The following is a 22,397-nucleotide window of genomic DNA, read 5'->3' as shown; positions in this document are numbered from 1 at the left end:
ACATCCTTTTGTTTCTTATTGGAAACTAATCTGGCAACATTTTATTTTTTTATGTCAACATAAACGCACCATAGCTCATCAAAACTTGGGATTTGGATCCGAGTCACAACTACATATTTGGGTTTCACCCCCATGGAGTGCTGGTGGTTGGAGCCTTTGGAAACTTTTGTACAAATTATTCCAACTTCAAGGAGCTGTTTCCCGGCTTTACCTCCTATCTTCACGTGCTGCCATATTGGTTCCGGTGTCCATTCTTCCGGGAATATCTGATGAGTAGTGGTAAGTGAAGGCAGATCACTATTTCCACCGTGTTCTGGGGTGGCAGGACCACACAAAATGTTCTCTCTCAAACCAACCAGGTTTATGTTTTCTTAGAGTACAACTCTGTGTCTATCCCTCTGTCCCACTCATATGCCATTTCGATGGTTCTTGCTTTCCCCCACCGGACTGGAAACACTAGGGAGACAGAAAGAAAGTGAAAGTGTGAGTCGCCTAGTCGTGCCCGACTCTTTGCAACCCCATGGACTGTAGTCCGCCAGGCTCCTCGGTCCATGGGTTTCTCCAGGCAAGAATACTGGAGTGGGTTGCCATTTCCTTCTTTCCTTCTCCAGGGGATCTTCCTGATCCAGGGATCGAACCTGGATCTCATGCACTGCAGACGGATTCTTTACTGTCTGAGCCGCAAGACTGTATTTTTTTCCCCCATAATTCTCCAAGTGACTAGCATAGTATCTAGCATAGTACCTGGGATTTAGGAATGTCCAATAGATGTTAATTCAATGAAAGTATAAATTAATGAATGCATTTTGTGTATCCAGATGAGAAAGAAAGAATCATGCTTTGAGCAAATAAGTAATAAATGGAACCTTTGGAGAGGTGCTTTGTCTGCTTTTATGAATAGTAGAAATTGAAAATGGCCTCCAATGTGTCTTGGAATAATGGCAATTTATAAACTAAACACACTGAATCTGCTATCTTTTCCCTCCCAGATTAAGTACAACTTGGCTCAGAAATTTTACTCTGCTACTCTGAACTAGTGGAAGACTTTCAGATTAGGGAAACCATAATTCTCCAAATTCTGAGAATAAAATTCGGTAAAAATGCTGTAAAGATCTTATATGAGTGTATCCAGAAGCCTAAGATTGTGTTAATGGGTCTTATTTCAACTTAAGAGGCTCAATTTTTTTGGTTTTCCAACTTGACCAATTTGTAACTTACAAAGAGCTTTATGTTTATGATCATTGTGTAGGTTAATTATTATTGTCTTTCCATTTCTTAGACATAATGAAAAATGGATAATCTCTTGGGAAAATTGTAATTTCAGGATCAGAGCTTATTCAGAGATAGAATTCCTCATGGTCTTTCAGGTTTTTATCACTTCCTATTAATTTCTCAATTCTCTGTTGTCATTAGATAGCTTGTTGGAAATCGCTAAACACCAAAGGGCCAGCATCCTTGCCTGGGTTTCCAGGTTCTGTTTATGGACCTTCACACGTGTAACCCTGGGCTGTGTCCAACTTAGGCTGTCCCTTCATCTGGCCACTAGAGGCCGCACTAACCCCCCATCTCCTGAACTAAGTGGGGAAAAAAAAAATCCCTTCTCTTTCCTCTTTTGCAGATGCTGGGTTAGTTTTATAAAAGGAAGAAAGTTAAAAGGAAAAGGTTTTTTTTTAATTTCAAAAAATCACAGAGATATATTTACATTATGTGTGTGTGTTAGTCACTCAGTCGTGTCCTACTGTTTGTGACCCCGTGGACTGTGACCTGCCAGACTCCTCTGTCCATGGGATTTCCCAGGCAAGAATACTGGAGTGGATAGCCTTTCCCTTTTTCAGGGGATCCTGACCCAGGGATCAAACCCAGATCTTCTGCACTGCAGGCAAATTCTTGACCATCTGAGCCACTAGGCAAGCCCCATTTTACATTATACTGTTTGCTGATTCAAAGTATAGCCACAGGGGAGTTTGGGTAGTGTATTTGGAAGCAGGAGTGGCAAATTTGTGGCCGGAGAGATGAAGGTACACCCTCTCCAAGGCCATGTCAACTACAAATAACCAACGACAGGGTCTTTGTCCACGTGGTGCCACTGTTGTTTTCTAGAACTGGCATTTGAGATGAAGCCGGTCTTCTCTCACTGGCTTATGATATCATGAGATCTTCCTTGTTGCTGTCACCTCCTATGTCCCAAAGCTAAATGAAAACACCCAAACTTGTAGCCAGGGATGTTTGGACTGTCCTTGTCTCTAAGTTTAGGGAGTTCTCATCCCTTCCTACAACTGGCTTCCTAGGACTGCCCCCAGTCAAAAGCTGCCCCTGTACTAGGCACCTGCCTTGGTAACTGCCTCTCTGGGTGGGAAGGACAGACATCCATGTGCCCCAGACCTCAGGTAGTAAGGAACCCATTGTTGTTTGGTCGCTAAGTTGTGTTTGACTCTTTGCGACCCTATAGACTGCAGCATGCTAGGCTCCTCTGTCCATGGAACTCTCCAGGCAAGAATATTGGAGTGGGTTGCCATTTCCTTCTCCAGGGGATCTTCCCGACCCAGAGATTGAACCCACGTCTCTGGCATTGGCAGGTGAATTCTTTACCACTGAGATTCTCTACCTTAGGAAGCTCTAAGTAGCCCACAGTGTTTCAGAAATCCTCTGCTGATGGTGTTTTACTTTTACCAAGATTTCTATGGCTGTAAGTCTTTGCAAGTTCCACATCCATGCCATTCCTCTTGGGCCATTTTGGTGAATCAATACTCAGCGGGTGTTGACTAGAGCCCACACTGTGTTTCAAGGCTCATGTTCCTTTCTGTCTACTCATTAAAGGTGAGCAGGCAGTTGAGATCAGATCATAGCAGCCTTATCTATAATATATACACTTTAGATTTTTTTCTTGTAGGTTAGCCATGAGGAACTTGTGAGGGATTTTGAGCAAAGTAGGGACCTGATAGGATTTTGTACAGTAAGTCATGCAGGCAGCAGCTTGGAGATAAGTTAGAGGGAGATGAGCCTGGAAACTGTGAAGATGAATGGGCCTATTTCAGTCATCAAGGGACAGCTGATAAGGGCTAAACTGGCAGTGGCTGTGGTAGTGGAACTAGAGAACAAGGAATCGATATGAAAAATAGTTGATAGAGTCTACAAAACTTGGGGTTCCCAAGTGGCTCAGTGGTAGAGAATTCACCTGCTGATGCAGGAGACTCAAGAGATGCAGGTTCAATCTCTGGGTCGAGACGATACCCTGGAGGAGGAAATGGCACCCCACTCCAGGATTCTTGTCTATAAAATCCCACGGGTGGAGGAGCCTGGTGGGCTACAGTCCATGGGGTCGCAAAGAGTCGGACATGACTGAGCACACACACAGTGCAACAAAATTTAGTGACTGATTCAGCCTCATGAGGGCAGCAATTGTATTTAATTGTCTTATCAGCATCTAGCACAGTATCTTACCTGTAGCAGATGTTCAGTAAGTGCTTTTGAATGAATGAACAAATGAATGAGTGATGAAGGAACATGGTGGATGAAAAGAGGGGACTATGTATGGAAGGAACCTACATTCTGACTTGGGTGACTGGGTAGATGATAGTCCCAACCGCTTTGATAAATAATATTGGGAGAGAAACAGCTTTGTGGAAGAATTTCATGCACTGGGTTGGGAAGCATGGAGTTTGAGGTGTCTCCAAGCTGTTGAGGTAGAGATGTCCTTTGAGCAACAGGAGGTGTAGGCCTGGAGCCTCAGGAGAAAAACTCCCTGTAAGTGGGTTTGGGAGAACTCAGCATATGTGATTGGTGGTTGAATCCTTGTGGAGAGATGAGGTTATAACATCGGGTGTTACAAGAGAACACCGCAGACTGGATAGCTTGAACAATAGAACTTTATTTCTCGCAGTCTGAAGGCTGGGACGATCTGATGTCTGGTGATGGCCCACATGCTGGTTTGCAAATGGCTGTCTTCTTGTATCTTCACGTGGTGAAAAGAGAGAACAAACTAGGTTTGTCCTCTTCCTATCAGAACATTCATCCTGGGACTTCCCTGGTGGTCCAGTGGCTAAGACTCCACGCTCCCAATGCAGGGGGCCTGGGTTCGATCCCTGGTCAGGGAACAAGATCCCGCATGTTCTCATATCACAACTAAAGATCCTGAGTGCTGCAACTAAGACCCTGAGCAGCCAAATTAATTAATTAGAATATATAAATAAATAATAAAAAACATTAATCCCATTCAGGAGGCCTCCACTCTTATGAACTAATTCTCTCCCAAAGGCCCCACCTCTTAATACCATGCTATTAGGGGTTAGCATTTCAACATATGAATTTTGGAGGAATAGACACATTTAGTACCTAATAGCCCTGAGAAATACCAACTTCTAAGCATGGTCTGAAGAAGGGAAGCCTCAGGAGGAAACTGAGAAGTGGACAGAGGCAAGAGAGGACTGCCAGGTGTCTGAAAATCCAAGGGGCTCTCTTTTCAGTGGAATGATGCCTCCAGCTCCCATTCACGGCGCGCAGAGCAGAATGGCCATGCCCTCAACTCAACGAGAGTTCACACCCCTCTGTGCCCAGGTTCTCTACCTTCTAACCCACTCTCCTCTGCTGCTGCTTTGCAGAAAGTAGCTGGTTTTTCAGAATCCTGTCCTTATTTTATATTCCCCCAGCAGGAGAAATGCACAGTAAAATGAGCATGTAATTTCCTTCAAGAGATGAAGTGCTATGTCTTGATAAAGCTAGCACATTCTTTTATGACTAAAAAAACAAAAAGGATAAAATCAAAAATGGAAGGAAACAATAAGACATTAAGAAGGGGTTATCTCTGAATTATGGGTCATGAGTTGTTTGTGTTTTCTTCTTTATTCTTTTTCTTCAAGAGTTCATAGTATTTTCCTCCAAGAGTACACTGTGCTTTTAAAATCTGAAAAGGAATCTTTAAACTTATTTTTACATGGGAAAGCCTCATATAAAGATTGAACAGTTATGTAACTTATGTCTTAAACAATTTAACAAAGTCAAACTAGACATTTTGGAACCATGCACAGATTTAGCAACTGATATAGGTTATTTGTCAGATGTCTGAGTTTTTTTTGAAACCATTTACATTATAAATCCATGCTTGAGAAATAAAAATCCATATAGAATACCTGAAAACAAATCATTGGTATACAGAAGATCAGTGCAACCTCTTGGAGGGTATATTGTTTGGTTCTGAGCAAGGATCTGCCAGGGTAATGATCAAGACTACCACGTACAGCTGTGCAGGTTGTGCGTTGAACAACTTCAGGAGACACCTTTTACTTAAAATGCAATATGAGTGGAATCTGTAGAATTCAGCAGTACACAACTTACTCAAACAACTGGTAGACCTAGTAATAATCAAGTGACATTTTAAAGACCTAACCCATCACCTGCCAAAATGTTAGATCTTATTAATGGAATCTATTATCAAAGATTTGGCTATGGAAAAATTATAAACCCACGTAGTGCGCCAAATATAAGCCGTGCAGAAAATTTTGTTTAATATTTGCTAGTGCCATAAATCAGGGGTCCCCAAATTCTGGGTCCTGGTGCCTGATGATCTGAAATGGAGCAGATGTAATAATACTAGAAATAAAGTGCACAATAAATGTTCAGTCGCTCAATCATGTCCGATTCTTTGCGACACCATGGACTAAAGCACACTAGGCCTCCCTGTCCATCACCAGCTCCCGGAGTTTACTCAAACTTATGTCCATTAAGTCAGTGATGCCATCCAACCATTTCATCCTCTGTTGTCCCCTTCTCCTCCTGCCTTCATTCTTTCCCAGCATCAGGGTCTTTTCAGATGAGTCAGTTCTTCACATCAGATGGCCAAAGTATTGGAGTTTCAGCTTCAACATCAGTCCTTCCAGTGAACTCTCAGGACTGATCTCCTTTAGGATGGACTGGTTGCATCTCCTTGCAGTCCAAGGGACTCTCACGAGTCTTCTCCAACACCGCAGTTCAAAAGCATCAATTCTTCAGTGCTCAGCTTTCTTTATAGGCCAACTCTCACATCCATACATAACTACTGGAAAAACCATAGCCTTGACTAGATGGACCTTTGTTGGCAAAGTAATGTCTCTGCTTTTTAATATGCTGTCTAGGTTGGTCATAACTTTCCTTCCAAGGAGTAAGCATCTTTTAATTTCATGGCTGCAATCACCATCTGCAGTGATTTTGGAGCCCAGAAAAATAAAGTCTTCCACTGTTTCCCACCTATTTGCCATGAAGTGATGGGACCAGATGCCATGATCTTAGTTTTCTGAATGTTGAGTTTTAAGCCAACTTTTTCCATCTCCTCTTTCACTTTCATCAAGAGGCTCTTTAGTTCTTCTTCACTTTCTGCCATAAGGGTGGTTTCATCTGCTTATCTGAGGTTATTGATATTTCTCCTGGCAATCTTGAGTCCAGCTTGTGCTTCATCCAGCCCAGCGTTTCTCATGATGTATTCTGCATATAAGTTAAATAAGCAGGGTGACAATATACAGCCTTGATGTACTCCTTTTCCTATTTGGAACCAGTCTGAATGCACTTGAATCATCCCCAAACCACCCTCCATCGCCCCAGCCTGTGGAAAAATTGCCTTCCATGAAACCAGTCCCTGGTGCCAAAAAGGATGCGGACTGTTGCCATAGATTCTTAAGATAAGAATGTTAAAGGGCAATTAGTTAACACCTTTTGTTTTATTCACTAAGGGCCAGTCTCAGTTTCCAAGAAAAGTGTGTCCCATGTGTTAAGCAAAGAGGGAGGTGGAAACATCTCAGTCATTGTCCTCGGGGGCGCAGAGGAATCACTGGATGCCCATCCTGGAAAGTTCACTCTGTTCATCCGCCAGCGGAAGGGATTTGTGAAAATTGCTTTGACCCATGGGTAAGTGGCTTTTCATTTCAGGCAACTGGGTCAGGGAAGCTAACCCATTATTAAGTGAACTCAAAGAAGTAATTTTTCTGGCCCTTAAAGACAGACCTCATCACTGACCTTCCAATGAATACAGATGTAAATGTTTATGGGAAATAGAAGACAACCTTCCCTCTAAGATAACTCAGTGTCTTGGCATCCAGCCATTCAACTTGTCTATAAGAGCAAAACAAGCAAAATACAAAATTTCATAGGCACAGTATAGATTTCCGAACAAATGAACCATGAACAAAACCATAAATGAAAAAGAAACTTCCTGGAACCTTGACTTTCTATAGAATAAAATTCCACAAATCACTAAGACTGCTGAGGTGCCTCCCCAAAGGACTTCAGAAGTAATTCAGTTTCAATACATGGAACATAAACTTAGCACTCCAAGGAGGCTTGGGGACATTAAATAACCGTGAGGAATCTGTTGCAGGTCAGCTGTGCTAAATGAAATATTTAAATCCTTTTCATTGAAAATGCTTATTCTTCCTCCTTGTTATTTCCAGTGCTTATTTGGTGCCAGTGTTTTCTTTTGGTGAAAACGAACTATTTAAACAAGTTAGCAACCCCGAAGGATCATGGCTTCGAAATGTACAGGAGAAACTACAGAAGATCATGGGATTTGCTTTGCCATTGTTCCATGCCAGAGGAATTTTTCAGTACAATTTTGGCCTAATGCCCTATAGGAAGCCCATTCACACTGTTGGTATGTACATCAAATACTGGAGGCTTGTTCAATTGAGTGAGAGGGTTATCTGACTTTGACCAATGTTTATTGTTACTGAAGTAGCTTTGAGTAAGACCTTCCAGTAGCTCAGATGGTAAAGCGTCTGCCTACAATGTGGGAGACCCAGGTTCGATGCCTGGGTCAGGAACATCCCCTAGAGAAGGAAATGGCAACCCACTCCAGTGTTCTTGCCTGGAAAATCCCATGGACTGAGGAGCCTGGTAGGCTACAGTTCATGGGGTTGCAAAGAGTCGGACACGACTGAGTGACTGAACTGAACTGAATAGATGTTATTTGACCTTCCTTTACAGTATGCCTTGTATTTATGAAATGACTGTATTTTCCATTTGAATGGGAATCAACTACTTTCAAAAACATTGTTATTGCACTCCAAGTAGAATCCAATTTTACAACTAGAGTTTCTAATACTCTATGATGAATCTATTTCTCTTCCAGAAGATGATAACATAGCAAGTCTTTGAATACATTACCTCAGAGTCTCTTGTGAAAATTTGTGTATAATAAATGTCTTCATCACGTTTAGTTCACACAGGCATCAGTTTCTATCACAAAGCATTTTTTTCCCAACTAGGTATATTTATATGCATTCTAATGTAGGGCTTCCCAGGTGGCTGAGTGGGTGAAGAATCTGCCTGCAGTGTAGGAGATGTGGGTTTAATCCCTTAGTTGGGAAGATCTCCTATAGGAGTGCATGGCAGCCCATTCCAGTATTCTTGCCTGGAGAATCTCAGAGGAGCCTGGCAGGCTACAGTCTAGAGAGACGCAAAAGGTCAGACACGGCTAAATCAACTGAGCACTCACTCGCAGACTGATTTTCCTTTTAAAAATGGCATGTTTGGGTTGGGGGGACATTGAGATAGGAGAGGAGGGTAAGAACCATGTTAGTAGAAGAACGGAGGAGGGAAATAATTGCGCCTAAGGTTGAAAAGGGGTTTGGAAAGTGGAAAAGGAGAAAGTGCTGAGTGGATTTCTAATAGCAAGATTAGCCAGACTATATACACATATGAAATGGAAGTAATAATTTCACCGTGAATGGCCCATTAAATGAAATTCAAGCATTTTTTCGATCGATTCCCTTGGAATGGGAGTTTATTGCTGTCAGTTTGTAACAGCTTTGCCTTTCACATGCAGTCACGTGACATTTTTTAAAATGCTGTTTTTAACTCAAATGGAATATTAACAGTTGATTAATCAGTGTAATAGGAATACTGAGATAAGTTAAGCTTGCAGTTATATTTTTCAAGATAAGTGGTTCCATTTTTTTGGTCATAATATTAGTTTTGATCCCTTATGTGCAGAGTATGGTCATTGGTATTTTGGGGGGATATGAGGGAAATTATATGATATGATTTTCAGGGTCATTCTCGTTGGACATAATTTATAAAGAAACTACCATGTATGGTACACACATATACATTTCTATATATGTGTCACAAGTAGTATGTCATTTACATATTTTATCTGAGTTATTATCAGTTTATCAAAGTAGAATAAACTGTTCACATAGGTTGTATTTTATTCCATAATAATAGAGAGAAGCTGATTTCAGTGTCCCATCTATCATGACAACTGGGAGAGAGAAAGAAAGTGAGTTTAGACTTCAAGAACAGCTGTAAAAAGTCGCAGTTCCTTGCAAGAATGTTGCTTTTTCTTTGTTTCTGCCTCCAGAGCTCCAGGTGACAGAGATTTTGCTCTATTTGTTCTCTGCTGTGTCCCCAGTGCTCTCAGGGTAGGAGCTCAAGACACATTTGTGAATCAACAAATTAGTCTTTAGTTAGGCCTGTCTGACTGTAATTCTCAAGTTTTCAGAAATTGAACAAGTGCATAGTAACAAAAATTTTAAATCAATTTCCCAGGTGGCTCAGTGGTAAAGACCCGGCTGGCTAATGCAGGAGATGTGAGGTCGATTTCTGGGTCAGGAAGATCCCCTGGAGAAGGCAATGGCAACCCACTCCAGTATTCTTTCTTGGGAAATGCCATGAAGAGAGGAGCCTGGTGGGCTACAGTCCACAAAGAGTCGGACGTGACTGAGCATACACACACGCATGTTATTTTTTTTTAAAGATTTTTTTGATGTGGATCATTTTGAAAATCTTTATTGACTTTGTTCAAATATTGCTTCTGTTTTTTTGTTTTGGGTTTTTTGGTCGTGAGGCTTGTGGGATCTTAGCTTCCTGACCAGGGATTAAATTCTCACCCCCTACACTGGAAGGCAAAGTCTTAACCACTGGACCACCAGGAAAGTCCCTCAGTTTACTAATAAGTTCAAGTTGTAGAGCCAGTACTAGTAATGTGATGGAAAGTTGTTTGGGAAAGAAAGTAAAATACAAGGGAAACTTGCTATTTAAAAGAGGAAATTTCATGTGTTGTAGTAGGTGTTGGTTTTAAGTTTTAAAATTTCATGTTGAAAAATTTCAAATGCTCAGAAAAGTCTCTTGAGTAGTAAAATGAATTCCTATGTTCCTTTTTCCTAGACTCACCACTTGTTAACACTTTTGCTACAGTTTTTTTCTCTCTCTAATAATATCACAAATACACTTTATACTATTGTTACCACTGAACTATATAAGTAAGTGCAGACAACATGACCATTTGTTCCTCATTACTTTTATGTATCTCTCTTAAGAACAAGATTATTCTCTTTCATAGTATCAGTAGGATACAGGAATTTAACATCAATTAAATGCTATTAACTGTGTACACTCCATATTCAAATTTCATCAGTTGCCACAATCACTTTCTTTTTAGTTGTGGGTTTTGGTGAAGGGCAGTATTTTTTCCCAAAGCAGGATCATACATTGCATTTAATTTTCACATTTCATTAGTCTACTTTAAACTAGATTAGTTTTTAAAATTTTCTTTGTCTTTATGGCATGAGCAGTTTTTCTTTGTCTTTATGGCATGAGCATGATCGAATCAGTGATGTCTATGACTTATTTTCAAATGGTTCTACAAAAACAAAAATAATAATACATGTGTATATCTATATATATTACTGTGTATGTGTGTGTGCAAAATGTTTGAAATTGGTGAGTCTAGAGGAAGTGCATGCAAGTGCTTATTGTATTATTTTTTCTATAGGTTTGAATTTTTTTTTTATAAAAAGTGTTAGGAAAGGGAATGTACCTTATTTAAATAAAACTGATTTGGATCCCACTTGAGGACAAAAGTAGTCCATTTTGTTTCAATTAGTTATTCTACCCTGAGGGATAAAACGGCTAAGGGATTTTTCTGAAATATTGCATTGGCCGAAAAGTTCTTTAAGGTTTTCCATAACATCGTACTGAAAAATCTGAACAAACTTTTTGGCCAACCCAATAGAAAGAAAGAAAGAGGAACCTAATTTAAATTTTAATTGTGAAGTAGGGATTGTTGTTGTGCTCAGTCATTCAGTCGTGTCTGACTCTTTGCAACCCCATGGACTGTAGACCACCAGGCTCCTCTCTCCGTGGAATTTTCCAGCAAGAACACTAGAGTGGGTTGCCATTTCCTCCTTCAGGGGATCTTCCTGACCCAGAAATCAAACCTGCATCTCTTGCTTCTCTTGCATTGGAAAGTAGATTCTTTACCACTGTGCCACCTGAGAGATAGTAATAAGGGGATTGGTATGGTGCCCCATACAACATATTAAGTGCTCAGTAAATGTTCATGAGTGTGTATGTTTATGTATGTGTGTATGTGCCCATGTATACATACACACACACACACACACGCCTACATTGGGCATGAGACTCCATTATAAGCCAGAGGTTGTACTTAAACCCAGGTTTTGACTCTTCCAACCCCACTCTGCCCAGCTGTCTGCCTGGTCTCTCTCTCTAGTGTATGGCTATGTAGCATCTAAAGAAAAAGGAATTCCTATGTGAGGCCATTAGAGAGAGAAACACAGCAGAATTTTCATAATCGCAGAAAAATAGAACGAAGACTCCTTATTGTGAAAGATCTACTCTTTGCCTCAATGAGAAGAAAATAATGGACATCTCCAAGCTCTTTTCCAGTTGAAAATACAACTCATGAAGCTGCTCATTCTTCATCTGGGGAAATACAGCACAGTATCAAAGAAAATTAGAGCAAGACTGCTACATAAGGCAGTAAAGACATAACTAATCCTGAACTGTTGGATGGAATCGGAAAGTGGAACAAAGGAGCATGCCAGCTATAAAAAGCACCAAAACACACATGAGAGCTGATTCCCACCTCTGCCACAAGTAGATTTTAGCTGATTTTTTCCAGGGCAATGAGTTCTACTTCCAGAATAAACTGATGCAACTGGTTCTTCCTTTGTGTGATAAAGAGGGAGTCATGCAGCAGTCTGCAACTAACCCAGTCTCATGTTGAAATAGCTTTCTTCTCCTTAGTAGTAAAAATCTCCTTTTTCTGGAAAGAGGGAATTCTGATCTTCTAAGGCTCCGAAGGTGCTTCTCAGATTTGCAGGTTTTTCTTTTGTTACCTCTGTTTTTATCCCTAAAAACTAATTAGAAAGGTTTCTTACTCTCCAATCCAATTTTGGGTTAGTTTAGTAATGAGGGGCAAAAGTGTTGGGTTTAAATCTTAATTCCCTTTGGTTTCTGTTTGTTTGTTTCTGTGTATGTGTGTATGAAGTTTGGAAATGTTCAGCATCTCATTTTTTCTACAGGTTAAATAAGAAAAAGACAATCATAGTTTAAAGGAAAAGTCTTATGATAAATTCAATGTATGTGGGCATGTTTGAGCTCTTTGAAATATAATAAAACTGTTAGTAGGAAAAGAACAGGATTGAAATGAACTGTAGGCTAGCTCATAGGAAATAGGACTCAATAATTCAGAATTCACAAGTCCTAATTGAAGTAAGTGCTTCTCAGGTGACTCAATGGTAAAGAATCTGCCTGCCAATGCAAGAAACATGGGTTTGATCCATGGGTTAGGAAGATCCTCTGGAGAAGGAAATGGCAACCCACTCCAGTATTTTTGCCTGGGAAATCCCATAGACAGAGGAGCCTGGTAGGCTACAGCCCATGGAATCACTAAAAGGGTCTGACACAACTTAGAGACTGAACAACAAAAATCTGAGTAATCTAGGAGCAAAATAAAAGACTTCATCTTCTTAGACCACTTAGACCCTGTATCACTATAAATCCCCCCTCCCACCCAGAATAGTTGCTTTTAATCTCTCTCCATGGTAATTTCACAAGAAAACAAACCATTTCTATGAAACCACAAATTTTCTAGTAGATTTACAGGTAGATTTCTCACTATGCATGTAAATTTCTATTTTTGGGGGAGGGGGAATCAAACAACAACAAAGATTAGAGCTAGAAATGTGTGTGTGCTTAGTCATCCAGTCATGTCCGACTCTTTGCCTTCTTATGGACTGTAACCCGACAGGCTCCTCTGTCCATGGGGTTCTCCAGGCAAGAATACTGGAGTGGGTAGCCATTCCCTTCTCCAGGCGATCTCCCTGACCCAGGGATTGAACCTGGACCTCCTGCACTGCAGGCAGACTTTTTACTGTCTGGGCCGTGAAGGAAGCCTTAGAGCTAGAAGGAAGCCTCAAGATCACCTATTCTTTTATCCTATTGTTGCTGTTCAGTCACTAAGTCATATCTGACTCTGCAACTGTATGGACTGCAGCATGCCAGTTTTCCCTGTCCTTCACTATCTCCTGGAGCTTGCTCAAACTTATGTCCCCTGAGTCAGTGATGCCATACAACCATCTCATCCTCTGTCCCTCCCCTTCTCCTCCTGCCCTCAATCTTTCTCAGCGTCAGGGTCTTTTCCAGTGAGTCAGCTCTTCACATCAAGTTGCCAAAGTACTGGAGCGTCAGCTCCAGCATCAGTACTTCCAGTGAATATTCAGGGTTGATTTCCTTTAGGATTGACTGGTTTGATCTCTTTGCTATCTAAGGGACTCTCAAGAGGCTTTTCTAGCACCACAGTTCAAAAGCATCAATTCTTTGGCACTCAGCCTTTATGGTTCAACTCTCACATCCATACATGAGTGCTGGAAAAACCATAGCTTTGACTATATGACTTTTATCCTATACATGTGAAAATTAAGGTCAGAGAGGAAGTTACTTACTAGCTGGGTGTACCTGCTGGGGAGTTAGTCCTGGATGTGGTCTAGCCTGATGCCTCTTGTGCAACACCAGCTCCCGTTTCCATCAATTTTCAGCCTCTCCTAGTCTGTATTTGAACCACAACTGACATAGGAGTTCCCTGGTGGCCCACGGGTTAGGATTTGGTGCTTTCATTGCCCTGGACCTGGGTTCAGTTCCTGGTTGGGGAGCTAAGATCTCACAAACCATGTCGGGGGGAAAAAGCAACCACAACTGACAGTGATACTGTTATGTTGAATCACAAAGGACTGCTGCCTACTATATATGTTTGACATCCAAGCTTTCGAGGAAAACTCTACATGAGCTTCTTGAGGCTATATCTAGTTAAAAATATAGGAATTTGAGAATACTAATGTTGCAGTGAGGATATACACACACATACACACACATAGGATGGATAGATTATATATAACCTTGTATATAAATATAGATATAGATCTTAATGTATGACGCATTATGATACACACGTGTGTGTGTCTGTATCATTCCCTTCCTTGTGCTCCCTAACCTCCCACACTATTTCACACTTTTTTCTGCTGTTACTTATCACTTCTTCTTTCTCTGGTTTCTTTTTAACTAATCCTGCTTTGTTACTGACATGGATTGAGCCTTGGAGGTAGCATGGGGAGACTCCATGTGGGCAAAGGAAGCCCTACGAGTGCCATTCTGTTACTACAGCCCCACTTGACCTCATGCGGAAGCCGACCAAAAGCAATAAGCAGTTTGCTGCTTAGCCATTGACGTTGACCATCCTGTACATTCGCAACTCTTGGCATCAGTAGCAGCATCAGGCCAGCAGAGGGCGCAATGCACAGCAGAGAGGACTGAAGAGCAGGCGGCAGAGCCACGTGTATCTAGTCTTTAAAAATCTGAGACAAGGGAGGTAAAAGTTATTTATTATATAAATGCTAGGTTTTAAAAAAATTAGTCCATTTTTTAATTATACAGGTAATACTAGTGCCTTCTCATTGTAGAAAACTGACACAATACAGATAAAATATAAGGCCCCCAGCTCTCCCTTCTTCCCTCCATGTAAGGGCTAGCAATGTCTCTTGGCTGACTTTCTTGGTAGACTAAAAGCTTATAATGCACCTAGATATGGAAATTTTTCAATAAATACAATTATGCTATATTATTTTACAACTTTCCCCTTCCTAATGCATTTTAGACTTTTGCATATGTGTGTGAACACACATATATATTTCATTTTTTACATTGAGATATATAATTGCATATAACAGATTAGTTTCAAGTGTTGGTTTGATATTTGTATGTATTGTAAAAGGATCACCACAGTAAATCTATTTAATATCAGTCACCATACATGGTTTCCAAAATATTATTTCAGTTTTCAAAAACAAATTGCTGCCTAGAATTCCACTGAATGAATGGTCTGTGATTTGTTTAATGATTTTCTCTATGAAGATTTTTTTGGTTGGTTTTGTTTTCTGCCGTTACACACAGTGGAACCCTTGTGATTAGGTGTGTTTTCTAGTCCAGATACTCGGCAGTGAAGATGTATATTCTTTTCATTTTTTAGGATGACGTTACAAAGAGCCTGATTAGAGGGTTGATGGCTCGTGAGTCAAGACTTCCCCGGGGCAGTGATAATAGAGCCTTGTGGTCTGGCTGTCAGCTGTACCAGAGGGAGCGAGCTGGTGACGTGCACACCCAGCCGTGTGCTTGCACCCCGCAGCTGCAGCCAGCACAGTAGTTTATTTGACTCTAAGTCAAAACCACCAGTGCCCTGAGAATCCAGCATGTGTGGAGAAGGAAGCCTCTTTATTTGTCACCAGAAGGGGTGGTGTGACCACTGCAGGCAGCCAGTAAAATGAAGAAGGGATGGGAGCTGGCAGGCCTGACAGCTTCTGATTGGAAGACCTTTCTAGGGCTGTCCATTAGAAGTGATAGTCCGTAGTGGAGTGGTTTTGGTTTCTTACTTAATGATGCATTCTTTGTTTTTTGCAGTTGGCCGCCCAATCCCTGTTCATCAGACCCTGCACCCAACCTCAGAGCAGATTGAGGAGTTGCATCAGACCTACATGGAGGAGCTGAGAAAATTATTTGAAGAACACAAAGGGAAGTATGGTATTCCAGAAAATGAAGCTCTCATTTTTAGATAGGTGTCGTCTTAGAAGACACGCAAGAGAGCGAGAGAACATCCCATTGAAAGAAAAGATATTCTAAATAAATTTTTTTCTTTGACAATGGAATCAAATTTGCAACTGTAAAATATTATGTATGGTGACAGATGTTGATGTTTATCTGTGGTGATTAAAAATCCAGTGGGTGACTATAGGGTGAGGCTGGAGGTGATGAATAAGCCTTTTAAGTGTCTTTAAGTAGGAAGGTAAAAAATTGTTTTACAAGTTGAGAAAAGGTTTAGAATTATTCATGTGCTTAAAAACAATGACAGCTTTAAAAGATAATTAGACCCTTTTACTGAATATCGCAATAATTTAATGTGGTGTTTTCACTGAGTATGACAGTTGTTCAGCACAGCTGGGACGTTTATGAGACAAGTGTGTAAAATAATTTCCTGTATAGAGCTGGAGGAGATCATTTTTTTTTTCCTGCTTGAACAGACCATTTATTAATGAATCATGTTACTTTTAAGACTTAGATCATTTGATCCTTTAGGTCATATTCATATCAACCAACACGTTTTTATGTAACACTGCAGAATTCTTATGCCGTTTCAGAAATAAGATGAATCCACCATATGGAAATCCATGTGGATGAGAGCATTTCTTCTCTTTTCTCATTATGCTCAGAAATATTCATCATTGTCATTTGCTTAGAAATATGTTCATTTGCTACAGATAAGGGGGTCTTTTGGAAAACATGCTTTTGATGAGTTTTAAGACTTTGAAGGGTTTCCCTAATGTCTCAGATGGTAAAGAATCTGTCTGCAATGCTGGAAACCTAGGTTTGATCCCTGGGTCAGGCAGATCCCCTGAAAAAGGGAATGGCAACCCACTCCAGTATTCTTGCCTGGAGAATCCCATGAACAGAGGAGCCTTGTGGGTTACACTCCATGGGGTGGCAAAGAGTCAGATAAAACTGAGTGACTAACACACACACATGATATTGAAATTCCAAAAGGTTTTCATGGTAATACAAGGGCTTTAATTTTCTCCCCTTATGGCCTCTTCAAGTAAGACAAGCTCTGAAAGAAAGCATCTTTTCTGGTGAGATGTGACCAGTTCAGAGTTGACTCGGGTTGAATGATTCTCCCTAAATCAAAATGTCAGGTCCAAGAGTGGGAACTTTTCTGTTCATGGATGTCTCCTATGGGCCTGAGTCAACTTATGACACTTGGTACACATGAAATAAATGCTTGTTTAATGGATGTATTTCTAGGTGAACACACAAACAAACTTTGCCATAATGTGAAGAATTTTTAAAGTTATACCAGAAGATGAAACCTATTCTAAGAAAAGACCCACTTTCAGAAGGAGATAATTTATGTCTGATTGTCCCATGCCAGTAATTGACAATACTGCGGGCTGGTTTGTAAGAAGCAAGTCAGAAGGTAGATTCTGTAAATTAGTTGAAAAGTGTTAAGAAGTTATTCATTAAGTAAGAAGACTATCTAGTTTTCAAATGATCTCTGCTGCTACATGTCTTTCTTTACCTCCTGCTCTCTTAGTATTTAGGGGCAACTTTATTGAATTGCTCTAACTTATTGTTAATATGTGTTAAAACCCATAATTTTTAAAACAGCAGGTCCTGGGCAAGAGCCTAGATTGGGTTTAGCAACAGCAAAAGACAATCATTCTGGGTAATGGCCTGAGTAGAAGACCATTTCATACAGGGATAAGGGAACCTTTTCAATTGTTCTATGGAAGACTTTTAGGCCGGCATCCCTTTGGCTTCATATGGTTGGGCTGTCCAGGAGTCCACTGACCCATGGTCTTAAAATTAGATCAGTTTCTTTGTCAAAACTGGGAATAGGACACATCCTACTTTATCCTCTCTCTCTCTCTTTTTTTTTGGCCGCACTTCATGGTTTGTGGAATCTTAGTCCCCCTGACCAGGGATCAAACCCAGGCCTCAGCAGTGGAAGAAGAGTAGAGTCTCAACCACTGGACTGCCAGGGAATTCCCAGGACACATCCTGTTTTAATAGATGCAGATAATTTGACTATAAATTCTTTTTTGTATTACTCAATACCAAACAAATGTAAAAGGAGAACCATTGACATGAAACTACACAGCTACCCTCTAGCTGCGTCCCAGGTAGCTCAGTGGTAAAGAATTTGCCTGCCAAGCAGGAGATATGGGTTCGATCCCTGGGTTGGGAAGATCCCCTGGAGAAGGAAGTGGCAACCCTTTCCAATATTCTTGCCTGGGAAATCTCATGGACAGAAGAGCCTGGCGGGCTATAGTCTATGGGGTTGCAAAGAGTTCAATACGACTTAGTGACCAAATAACACTCTAGCTGGTCAGGGGTGAGTTTTTGTGAGCAAATTGGTGAGGCCCAAATAACCACAATAACCAAAGCTTTTAAGTATAAAACCCATGAACTTCCTTCCTTTGGAAAAGTTTATGTAAATCTCATGACACAGTCCTTTGCAATTTCACCATGGTATGAATTTTAATCTCACAGTAGTGAGGGACCCGGCTGACCACCAGCTTCCACTGGATTGTCTAGTGAGCAGTTAAAGCCCATCTGTAGTAAGCAGAAGCCCTGAAAAATAGGAAGAGTTCTGCTCTGATTAATTTATCTAGAATTTTGCTATTTAAAAAATCTAGACATCAGTCTCTTTAATTTTAACACACATAAAATCTTATTTTTAGGTGAGTATTAGGGAGTTTATCTCTTCCTTTCTTAGGGTCTCCAGAGGTCTTAATTCAGCCAGGCCAGAAGTCCTTTCTTAAACTCAAAGCATAGTTTTAAGTCCCATATAGTCCTACAGATGGGAGGGGAATATTTTGATAGGAATTTTTGCTACAACACAATGTGAGCAATATGTTGTATTCATTAGTATGATTTGATGGAGATCTCTTCAGTTTTAGAAGTGCTGATCTAATGTGTAATTGCCCATAAAATTTAAATAAGCAAAACAACAACAAAAATAACCCCAGGACACCGGAAGGGCCTATTGCCTTAAGAAAATGGGCATTTATGCTGTTTGATCTGGACATTTCTTTCTCCCGATTCCTTTGCACACCACATACAGGCTCCGTCATTTCCTTTGTCCTGCAGCTAGAAGTATTGAAATTGTCTATACCCAGTTAGGTCTGTTACACTCACTGAAGGCTGCAGCTTCGGAGCTTATGAAAGCCAGCCAGTTTTGCTCTGTCTCAAGGGGAACCAGGGTGAGGGATGCTCCATGATTTACGCAAACCCTTCACCATGACTGTGAAAACAAAGTCTCTATATAATCACTGATGATGAGTAATCCTTTACGGTGTGTGGAGGGTTAAGAGTAAAATCCCTACTTCCAGTGGAAGTTCCATTTCTGTCATGGGACACACAGAAGGTGGAGTCTAGATTCAGTGTCCTTACCTTTGCAACTTTGCATCTCTTCTGAACTACCTCACTGGTGCAGATTGCCAAATTTGTGATAAATCAGAAAACACGTTTGGGACAAATTATCTGTCTTCTTTTCCTCTGAAACAAGAGACCGTGTTAATGGGATCTGTCAGTTTTTTCCCCAGTAGCCCAAGGTTGCTAGTTCTCATGTTTGCTTGTTTTTTAAATTAACTGATAAAATGTCTATTTGTGCGGCTAAGAAGAATTCCTTCTAGTAGAATTTGTATATCTTTTTAAAGGAGAAAAACAAGGCAATCGTCAACATAACCAAGTAGTTGCTCCTGTTTCTCTGGGATGGCAAATGCAGAAGCAATTCTTTATATTTAAAACAAAGGGATTTCTCTCATGACTTGTATTTTCATTATTTTAATTAATCTTCCCCAAATGCCGTCAGCTGAGTGCCTTAGTGTATTATATGAGAAGAAGAAGGTTATCTCAATCCACAGATAGGTTTTCCTAGGTGAGGATTTCCTAGGTGGTGGAATCTCTGTGTTGTGTATGTTTTGATCCTGGCCCTAAGAGAGCAAGCTGCTGCTGTTTCTGCGTGAATGGTTGAGGCACTGACCTGGAAGTCCGATGGACAGTGCCATGGGAGCCAAGTATTAGAGCCAGAAGGGACTGCAGAGTCTGTCAATGTCTCTTGCTGCAGATGGAGCAGTTGGACCCCAGTGAGGCTGAATACAGACTGGAATTGACTCCATGTTCTAGATTGAACAGGAGGTACCACCGTCCCGTGACTGTTGATTAGTAAACCCAAGAATCCTCCTATAAAGCAAAAGTGTCCAAAAAAGTAGAGTAGGATTAAAAATACACTTTAGGCAAGGGATTAACCACTTGGCAGCCAGCTCTGTCTTGTTGGGATGGAGAACATTTTTCTTTCTTGAGGCTGGTACACCGCATTGTTGATTTTTCCCTTTTGCAAGAGTTATTTTGGTGATGCGTCTGGGCAAAGTCCAAGTTTCCAACAATGAGCTTGGCCCCTGGAGCCTCATGTATCGGAGCTGTAGGATGGGGCAAGGTGTCTCGGGCCCAGGGTGAGTGACGGACGCAGCAAAGATCTTCCCTCTCAGCCGTGTTGTGATTGTTAATGCAGCCAAAGCAAGCTCATTACTCAGAGGTGCAAACAGGGCTTCTGTCACCTCACGGTCAGCTCCAAGCCCTGAGTCCATTCTGGCTCTGGCCTCATCCGGCTGGGTTGTCACAGCTGCTTTTTTTTAAATAGCTCTTAAATTCTGGTTAAGAATTATCTTAGGCTCTATTGAGAATAAAGATAAATCTGACTTTCCTTGTATTCCCAAGGGTTTGCATGATTCCCTCTTGTTCTATTTGCAGACCAACTTGTAGCTTCAGGTCTTTTTGATTGGATTTCAAACCCTCATTTACTGAGGTGCAGTCATGTCAAGACAACCAGAGAAAATAACCATCCCACTCTTTTCTACTCTCCAGGCTTCCATGTTCAAATCACCCTTTAGCCTCTGGCCTTCCACTAATTGACTAAGTGAATTGGGATCATTGAGTTCCTATGTAAATAGAGTTAGGAGTGAATGGTCTCCAAGGTTTCTTCTGGCTCTATCTCTGTGGTCCCTCCCTGGCCATTTTTCTGTCTTCATGATGACATTTAGTTGGAGATGCAGATTTACCTACTGACTTTTCCTGTACTTTCCTCATTTGACTGTGTTCCCCCAAGACATGTGGTGAGTTCAAACAATTGTCTCACTTTCCTGGTATTTATAAAACACAGAGTGCTACCAAAATTTCTCCAGCATTGCAGTGACTTTTACTCATGATGTTTCTTAAGAAATAATTTAAGTCTCTAAGTAAAAACCAGAGTAATGTCTCTGAGACTGCCTGCTCTCTATCATTCAATACTAGGGAGTAACAGTTTATTACATGTTAAATCTTATAGGAGATGATGAATTTTTATATTTTCTATGTTGGACATGTGGCTGTGTGCTTTTTAAAAGTTGTTTGTAAAGTTTTGACCAATAAATGTGTTTCATGTCCAAGTTGTAGTTGTGTGAGTGTGATGTTTCACCTGGATGGGTTGGTTTTCCTTTGTTCACACCTTGACAAGGCTAAATTAACCTGACCTTGAGGCTGAATATAAGCAAGATAATTGTTAACACAACAGTGAGCATTGCAAAGTCTCCTAATGAAGAGTCAGTCCTTCAAATTCACTTTGGATAAAAAAAAAAAGGGGGGGGGGACTTCCCTGGTGGTCCAGTGGTTAAGACTCTGCACTTCTACTGCAGGGGCCATGGATTTGATCCCTGGAGGGCTTCCCTGGTGGCTCAGATGGTGAAGAATCTGCCTGCAATCCAGAGACCTGGGTTCAGTCCCTGGGTGGGGAAGATCCCCTGAAGAAGGGCATGGCAACCTACTCTAGTATTCTTGCCTGGAGAACTCCATGGACAGAGGAGCCTGGTGGGCTACAGTACGGGGGATGGCAAAGAGGTGGACAGAGCTGGGTGACTAACACTTTTTTGGGGAACTAAGATGCCCGTGCTGCTACGGGGGCCAAAGAAAAAGCAAAAAGCAAAAGGACAAACAGAAGGCTGGGGCAGGGCTAACTGAAAAGTGCAGGTGTGCGGGATGCGGCCAGAGCAGAGGGCCATGAGAGAAGAGGAAACAAGTCAGGAAACAGCTGTGGTCTCAGTCGTGGGGCAGGAGTAAGTGTGCAATTTCTCAGATCCAGAAGTATTAAAAAACCAGTCAAGCAGTTTACAGATTCCCAATCAAGTGAATCACCGCTAGTGGGTGCTGGGTTTCTCCTTTGGATGATGAAAATGTTCTAAAATTGGATAGTAGTGATGCTTGCACAACTCTGAATATTCTGAAAACCCCTGAACTCTACACATCAAATAGGTGGACTCTATGGTATGTGAATTATGTCTCAATAAAGATGTTTTGTAAACTCAAGTCAATCAGACATTTACCAAAATAAAGGAAGAAGCTCAAAAATTCCTTTTATTAATGTGTGAGAAATAAAATGGCCTCCCTTTGATGCCAGCACTTTGGATGACAAAATTTATGCCTAGATTTATAAGGCCTGTTGATGTTTCTGGTGTTCCCTATCAAAACAGGTGTTTTCAGTACTCAAAGTA

At 41.0% G+C, this 22,397-nt stretch overlaps 1 protein-coding gene across 1 annotated transcript in view; it reads left to right on the top strand.

Annotated features, from left to right (window-relative positions):
* MOGAT1 (monoacylglycerol O-acyltransferase 1) overlaps positions 1-21,299 on the top strand; it is a 32,101-nt gene extending 10,802 nt beyond the window's left edge. Inside the window, exons 3-6 of the mRNA XM_043909883.1 lie at positions 75-279; positions 6,699-6,873; positions 7,416-7,615; positions 15,721-21,299. Of these exons, the coding sequence (XP_043765818.1) occupies positions 75-279; positions 6,699-6,873; positions 7,416-7,615; positions 15,721-15,875 (735 nt within the window). The 3' untranslated portion in view covers positions 15,876-21,299. The remainder of the gene's footprint in view (positions 1-74; positions 280-6,698; positions 6,874-7,415; positions 7,616-15,720) is intronic.
* Positions 21,300-22,397: the final 1,098 nt, after the last annotated feature.

Source organism: Cervus elaphus, chromosome 8, assembly GCF_910594005.1.
Source record: "Cervus elaphus chromosome 8, mCerEla1.1, whole genome shotgun sequence".
Lineage (NCBI taxonomy): Eukaryota > Metazoa > Chordata > Mammalia > Artiodactyla > Cervidae > Cervus > Cervus elaphus.
Note: the sequence above shows the minus strand (reverse complement) of the source record. Positions and strands in the feature narration are given on the sequence as shown.